Source organism: Leguminivora glycinivorella, chromosome 10 (genome assembly GCF_023078275.1).
Source record: "Leguminivora glycinivorella isolate SPB_JAAS2020 chromosome 10, LegGlyc_1.1, whole genome shotgun sequence".
Classification (NCBI taxonomy): domain Eukaryota; kingdom Metazoa; phylum Arthropoda; class Insecta; order Lepidoptera; family Tortricidae; genus Leguminivora; species Leguminivora glycinivorella.
In genome coordinates, this window is record NC_062980.1 from 13,708,332 (window position 1) to 13,716,533 (window position 8,202).

The window sequence follows — 8,202 nt, forward strand, 5'->3', positions numbered from 1 at the left end:
GACTGGTATCCCCAAATGATGACAGTGATGACGTCATTCAAATGATTTTGATAGTGGTAATAAGTGCGAGAGGGACACCAGCCCCAACTTTAACCTCTCATGTGGACACACTTTTTGGCCTAACTACTCATTCTGGTTTAATTATAATTCTGTGAGTATGGCAGAGTAGAAATTAAAATGTGGCAATGGCAACATTGTATTTTCTTGTCCCGTTTCTTACCACGGAAATTTTCTTACACTCTCTGACACCTCTCTGATTTGAAAGTACAAAAGGGACAGCATTACAATGTTGTCACTTTTAAATTTTTACTTTTTTGGTGGGCTGTAAACGTAAATTAAGCATAATAATTACTGTCAATAACAATCGCTGATAATATGGCTCGGTATATTCTTTGTTCCACAATTTTGAACAATCAAATAAAGACTGGGCTTAAAAATGTTGTATCCAAGCCTCTACTAACATAAAAAAAGGAATATGCCAAATCAGTGTCACTGTCACAAGTGTCAAGTGTCACATTGAATAAGTCAATTTATTTAGTTTTTCGTACACAACAGAATCGCAATCAAGATAATTTCAAGGCTTATAAGTTATTGATATAACTATCAATGATGATTTTAGAGAGATTGTTAGAATCTGCTCATTACATGTCATCGTCATAGGTCCTTAAAAATGGTAGTGCGTACGCTAAGTGTCGACACAGTTTCTTGTTTCCAATTTCATTTAGAAGATTTAAGATGTGGTACGCGGCTTTAGTAAGGTTTATTCGACGAAGGCTCGTCTTAGGAATAATATTTGCATCCTCACTGACATACTGCATCGTCAGTTTTTGGAGAGAGGTTAGTTATTGTCACTCAGTAATTGCTCATAAATTCTTCACGTTTGTATAATTTTGTGATATGCAGCTACTTTCGTTTTACCGTTTCTTAGTCTTTAAACCTTGTGCTAGTTTCTTATATAAGTTATAAGTGGTTCTAATTAAGAAAAAAACACATTAATAAGTTGATAACAAATTCAAAACACTGCTTTAATTTTTTTTTATTTATTGGTAAATAACAACTTAAATCTATCTTTACAGGTTTTCCTAATGCGATAGATAAGCGAACCAAACAATAAAACAGTTATTGCCAGTATATAAAAAAAAGAAACTAAACTAAAATTAACATAGTGGCCTTTGTGAGATCATTCAGGGAGCATGTAAAAATGTCTATCTCGAGAGCAACTTTATTGATAGCGCGAATCACCCTCGTTAGCGGGGCTTCCACGAGTAGCTTTGTACGAGCTGACCACCAATACCAACATGTAAATGGAACTTAATTATTTACAGGGTGGAAGCAGGAACATGGGATACCAGGACATCATGATTGAGAGGAAGCCGTTTGTTTGGCGAACACTACAGGAGCACAATGATACAGCAGATAACATTGTGTGTAGGAACTCGGTGCAGGGGAAAACATTCATAGTCGATGACAGAGGTAGGTGTTTTTAGGAAAATTTATACAAATAAGTAAAATTTTAAGTCGCTAAGAGAAGCAAAAAGCTAGAGATATGTCAAAACGCTATGGAGAGAAGCATGATGGGAAAGCGGTTAGCCGATAAAGTTAGAAACATAGATATAAAGAAATGTACTAAAACAAAAGACATTACTACAACAATTAAAAAGTTAAAATGGCAATGGGCAGGTCACACAATAAGAGGGAAAGAAAAGTGGTCTAAAACGATAATGTACTGGTTCACTAAATACAAAAAGAGGAAACGTGGCAGGCCAAGAAGAAGATGGGAAGATGAGATAAAGCGTGCAGCAGGAAGTTCCTGGACTACAATAACAAAAGACAGAGACAAATGGAAGGAGTTAGGGAGGCCTTTGCCTACAAAAGGCATACAGACAAAAACTAGTAAATATAATATATTATGAATGTCAACAACAAAATGAAATGTAACAAAACGTCTGAAATAAAGGCTATTTTATTTATTTTATTTATAAGAGAAGCGCTGGTAGCCTAGCAGTAAGTACGTGCGACCTTCGTTCGTTCGTTCCGGAGGTTGCAAGTTCAAACCCCGCCTCGCACCAATGAGTTTTCGGAATTTATGTGCGAAATGTCACTTGATATTTGCCAGTCGCTTTTCGGTGAAGGAAAACATCGTGAGGAAACCGGACTACTTCCAATAAGGTCTAGTTTACCCTTCGGGTTGGAAGGTCAGATGGCAGTCCCTTCGTAAAAACTAGTGCCTACGCCAAATTGTTGGGAGTAGTTGTCAAAGCGGACCCCAGGCTCCCACGAGCCTTGGCAAATGCCGGGATAACGCAAGAAGGATGATGATGATTAAGTAAAATTTTAAGTCATTCCTATACTTACTATTTCACAATCATTATAAATACCAACCACCATCAAACAGTGATACTTCAACACTAGGCCATATTGACCAATCAAAATTAAAATCTGTAAATCCAGGTTAACTTTTCTTGCTTGTGCATTTAAACACATCATTGAAATATCTTGTTTTCTTTCTTACTGGATCTATATTTACTTTTAATATGTTGAATGTGGTGAAAAAGAGAATAATGTTGTTGTAATTTAATAGAATAGCACTAAAGAGAAACATATAACTTTTGTTCTTTATCCTTACTTGCTGACAAGATGTGTTTGCCACACTGTAGATATTTAAGTACATATTTAATTCGAATGTCCATAAAAAAATTTTGATGTTTCTACCCTATTCACCTTGAATTCTTATAAATTCCAGGTTATGTCTGCAAAAGAAACCACATGAACAAGAATGGCTGCTGTGAGCCTGATGCGGAGTCGACCAAGAGATACGGCTGCGACAGCTGCAAAGAGAACCATTGCTGTATTATATACGAGTTCTGCGTCTCATGTTGCTTGGATCCGAGCAAGGTATTGCCTTTAGGTTTTTTTTAAACAGTTTTGAACATGATTCCTTAATTAGTTTAATTTAGCAGCCATCAAGTTTAGTTGTCCAACTCAGGAACACAATTGATTCCTTACACATCTTTATGATCTACTAGCTTTTTCCCGCGGCTTCATTCATCGCTGCGTTTGGCCGTGAAAGATGGACTACCAAACAGACACACACACACTTTCCCATTTATAATATTAATATAGATTGTTTATTTAGTCCTCACTCCTCACTGTTTAAATTTGTCATTGATGAGAGAGCTAAGTGGTGAATTTTTGAATATTTTTAACATGTTTGGCATGTAATAGCCTTTTTGGTAGTTATTAGGTTTGACTACCTTTTTAATTGTTATTGGGTTTGACTATTCATCCCTCGTCTAAAGAATAAAATAAAATATAGATAAGATAGCTAGCGAGAACTGGATGCGGATGGCAATGGACCAACAAGCGTGGAGGAATGGAGCGAAGGCCTATGTCTAGGGAATGCAATTACCGGTCGTTTTTCAAAACCGGTAATTTACCGACATAGTTTCGCCAAAACCGGTAAACCGGTAATTTCCCGGTTTTTATTTTATTCCATGAAAAATCAGCATTTTCCGTCAAAATCGATAATTAAGTAGTTTTTTTAGTAGTGTTCATTAAACTACCACTTTCAAAAGACAAATATGATTAATGAAATCTTGAAAAAAGCTGGTTTTAGGACTTTGTTACAAAAAATAAATAGATTTTAGATACTAAATCTTACAATTAGCACTCATCTTCGATAAAATCAACTAAGACACTAGAAATCATCACCGATTATTCATATAAGTATCACGTATTTGTAATTGCGTAAAGGACAACTACAGGACCCTGGTTCTTATATCCCACCAGAAAAGTGCTGTATTACATTACACAGCAGGTTATGTCACATCCTGGACTGGCAGATCCCGCAAAAACAGGCACATTTCGTCAAGGGCAAAGGTGAAAACAGATCCTAAATATACGTCCATTGATAGAGATGGCTTATGAATTCAGTACTTCGATGATCCTCTGCTTCATCCACTATAGCGAAGCCTTTGACTGCATCGTTTTGTCATCAAGCATTTGGTAGCTTTCATTGAATTGAAACTCCGTTGAAAAAGGAAACTGAATTGGCAGAGAAACTTCGAGCCCTTTTACTTTTGTAAAAGGTGTTGATAAGATTACTCGTCACCTGCCTACGGTGAATATGTCATCAGAAGAGCCTGCGGAAGCTGGGAGGGAAGAATCATCATTGGTGCGCACCAAAATAACGAATCTTCGATAGGCAGATAACACCAATTTTCTGGCCGCCAATGAAGCGGAAATGGTTGACAGCACTGGTAAAATGGAACACATCAGTCTGGAAACGCATCTCAAGATTAACCAGAGTAAAAGCCAAGCTCATGGTGGTGGATTGTGGTAGTTAGATACAACACACAGATGCTCTTAGGCCAGTAACAGTAGATGACTTCATATACTTCGGCGCAAACATCGACAATACCGGTTCTTCTGAAAAAAAAAATCAGGATACGCATAGGAATCGCCAAAGGAGTCCCAACTACAAGGATTATCTCCATAATTCTTGGTTCCTTAGAACCGAATGTCTCTAGAAAAACCAAAATCGGATTGGTTTACGCTCTAGTCTTCTCCATTTTCATCTACGGAGCTGAGACTTGGAGTCTGAAAAAGGCTGCATTGACGTTTTCGAGATGTGGTGCTAGATGAAGATTTTCAATTCGCACCTTACGCGAATTGAAAATCAACACCATGTTATCAACCATCTGTTTACGTAGAATTTTGGAGTTTTTGGAAGGAAAAAGGGCACAACCTTGAGCAACTACTAGGGTTTGAGATCCGGATATCCGGATATCCGAATTATCCGGATATCCGTTGAATTTGAGATCCGGATCCGAGGTCTCATAGGATCCGGATAAAACGGATAATACGGATCCGTGAAATATGGGTATCTATCCACGCCAAAATGAATTTTCGAATGAAATTGATGAATTATTTCCTGTATTTTGTCGCCTAAAATGTTTATTCATATTTATTTAATTCAAATGATCCAGAATATCAAGCTAGGTTAGGTTTGGTACATTACGCCATGCGATGAATCCATAAAACTATATGTTAACAAACTAAATAAAATGAACAGTAAATCATTGTTTTAAAACTGCTTTCGTTTCTAACTGGATGCATCCCGCAGGAATAACGATAAATTATTAATTTTCTATAAAGCAGAAACAATTGCCATGGATGTTTTTAAGCTTAATGATGAATTAGAGATCATGGAAGTAATTAATATAATTATATACGTAATTATTTTAATTATAAGCTGAATCCAGATCCAATTTTTTTTGTATTTAATAAGATGGAAGGCAAACTAGCAGACAGGTCGCCTGATGGTAAGGGATCACTCCGCCTATAGACACCCAAAACACCAGAAGGATTGGAGGTGCGCTGCCAGCCTTAGAGCTTCACTGAAAAGCGACTGGCAAATATCAAATGACATTTTGCACATAAGTTCAGAAAAACAATTGAAAATGGTACATGATAACTAAATATGTGTAACATATTTTACACGTCTAATACGTGTATGTCTAATGCAATAAAATTATATTATTTTACCTTTTTTCCTACATCTGCAATTTCGCATGGATGTATTAGTGAACAACACTAAATTACCCTGCATTAGCTTATGTATGTTAAACAAAAATATTGGCCTACTGTTTAATGTTATATGCTGTACTGTACAATGGGAGTGATATTAATTGTGTCGCTTAACTTCAAACTCGGGTAAATCCATTCTGCTTTTTTTGTATAATCATCCTTAAAACCGAATCGATTTACGCGAGTTTGAAGTTAAACGACACAATTGTATGTTAAAAGTTCGTCTAAAAAGTTAATGAAGCAATAATAGACTATATTTATGTCGTTTTGTGAGTTTAAATTATTTTATTTCGGTAACAGCAGCTTTGATTTGACGAAACCCCTGTAAAAAGTGACCTTTTCAACACGGATCCGTTTTATCCGAAATATCCGGATATCCGGATCCGGCAAATCTTAAGATCCGAAATATCCGGATCCGAAAAATCGGCGGATCTTGCAAACCCTAGCAACTACTCATTACTGGCAAGGTTGATGGCTAACGATCCAGAGGTCGCAAGATGGACAGATGAGATCCCTTCCATCCTCTACACCCAACTTCAGAACCGGAACAGAAAGTCGGAATAAAACTGGATCTATTGCGACTTCACGACCCTCAGCAATGAAGATACCAATGCGAGGAGAAGGGGGTCTTATCTTAAAAGCTAATCAAATATTTATATAACAATGAGTGAATTAATGGTCTTATCCTTCATTCGGGGTCTAAATTTGGAGTTTATAAAACCTACTGTTGATAGTGATTGTCCACAGTCCACACTTGTTGGTTTTATAGAAATCAGGTTTTTTTTTTTTATCTTGGAACCGACAATGCAGGCAACAATGCACGGACTCTAGCCGCTGCAAGAACTCGTGCCTGATGATGGGTCTCCATATGACACGAAACATGTCGGCAGACATAGGTACGTTTATGAAACGACAACCATTCATCCCTCTCGCGCGTATTGACTGTCGACGTATTAGTGGGTAAGATATTACAGACATGTTTTCAATACCACAATATAGCATAGCAATGACACAAAAAATAAACGTTTTCGTGGAGAAAACGAATTCTTGCAAAATAAGTGTTTACCAGAAGTATCTACAAGTGTTTATTTACGAAGAAATTGCGACAGAAGTGCTTTTTGTAGTATTTTTTAAGTAAATTTAAATTTCGGTAAAAAACCGGTTTTTGAATATATTTACCGGTAATTTACCGAACCCAAATTTGGCAAAATTACCGGGAAACCGGTAAACCGGTTTACCGGTTTGCATTCCCTACCTATGTCCGAAGATGGGCTCTTTAAAGGCTGTATAGATAGATAGATAAGATAAAACTGGAGGAATATTCTTAGTATGTTACACTATGGATTGATATTCGAATATTTGCTTTTTCAGAGAGACATGTTAGAGCTGGTGCTATCAAAACTGTCAGCGGAAGAAAATGTGTTATTCCGTTCACTATCAGATGACTACGAGTTGTGCCTGACCAAGTGCCGGACCAGTTCCCACAGTGTGCAACATGAAAACTCCTACAAGGACCCAACACACAAGCACTGTTTCGGAGACGAGCCCCCGGGGACCAGAAGCCCTGATTAACAGTTGGTTAGCTTTATGGTGGTTCAATTTGCTGTATTTTACTCGTGAGGATTTTCAACTGGGGTTTTGGGCAGTGCAATAACATAAACCAACAAACAAGATAGCAAAGCTCATTCTTACTGTTTAACTGCACGCGGCAGCGGCTGGTCCATACAAGCCGATTCCCTCTGGCTTGCCTAAAATTGATTACTAGTAAAGTACCTAATTTTAAGGTAGGTTTCTTTTAACTGTGTTGCCTACAAGAAATTTTCACCAGCCGCCACTGCTACACAGAGAGTCTGAAATAAAGCTATGGGAACGGATTATATCGCGTACAATATAAATTATGAATTAGTTTATAATATAATTCGACGATCAATCCTTTTACAATGTTTATGGAAACAAGGTATTCAATCATTATGCAGAATATAATCTGTTTCCATGTTTTATTTCACGAGTAACTATTGCTGTAATAGATGACAATATTGAAACAGTTCTTATAAAGAAGTGTGTATAATAAGCTTTGATTTGACCTATATGGATGGGTATAATAGACCCTAAATTGATGTGGCTTATCTAGCATACCTAGCCCTTACAAATGCCAACCCTTTCATTTCCTTGAAAAGTAGAGGCCTTGAATGTGTTCAGAAACATTGTCTGTAAAGCAAGGACGATTTAATACTGGACTGACAAAGCCCATACAAAAAAGCGTACCCCTGAAATGTATGGGCCTTTTAGGCTTAAAACTAGATGGCGCTGTTTCGCAGCCTGGAAGTGGTCAAAGTCATATTTTCCCCAAATGTTTTGGCGTGTTTTTATTTTTTATAAGAACAAATGACATAAGTATTTCTTTATTTTAAAATTATAGTATCACCTCAATACACATTTTGAAAAAAAAATTGTAAGCATCAGTGTAGTTATGATAGCATTTATTGGTGGCGCTAAAAATCGAGGTACGATTCTTAGTATGAAGTATATAAATCCTATATAAATAAATCCTTGCTGTAAAGATATGTACTTAGTATCTGCATTTTTTTATAGGCAAACTAGTGCAGCAATACA

General features: G+C 36.8%; 1 protein-coding gene across 1 annotated transcript; it reads left to right on the top strand.

Moving 5' to 3' along the window:
* The first annotated feature begins 528 nt into the window (after nt 1–528).
* LOC125230308 (SREBP regulating gene protein) lies at nt 529–7,899 on the top strand. Its single transcript, XM_048135437.1, has 4 exons — nt 529–837; nt 1,326–1,473; nt 2,744–2,895; nt 6,961–7,899. The coding sequence occupies exons 1-4, from the start codon at nt 736–738 to the stop codon at nt 7,159–7,161; spliced, it is 603 nt and encodes a 200-aa protein (XP_047991394.1). The 5' UTR covers nt 529–735; the 3' UTR covers nt 7,162–7,899.
* Nucleotides 7,900–8,202: the final 303 nt, after the last annotated feature.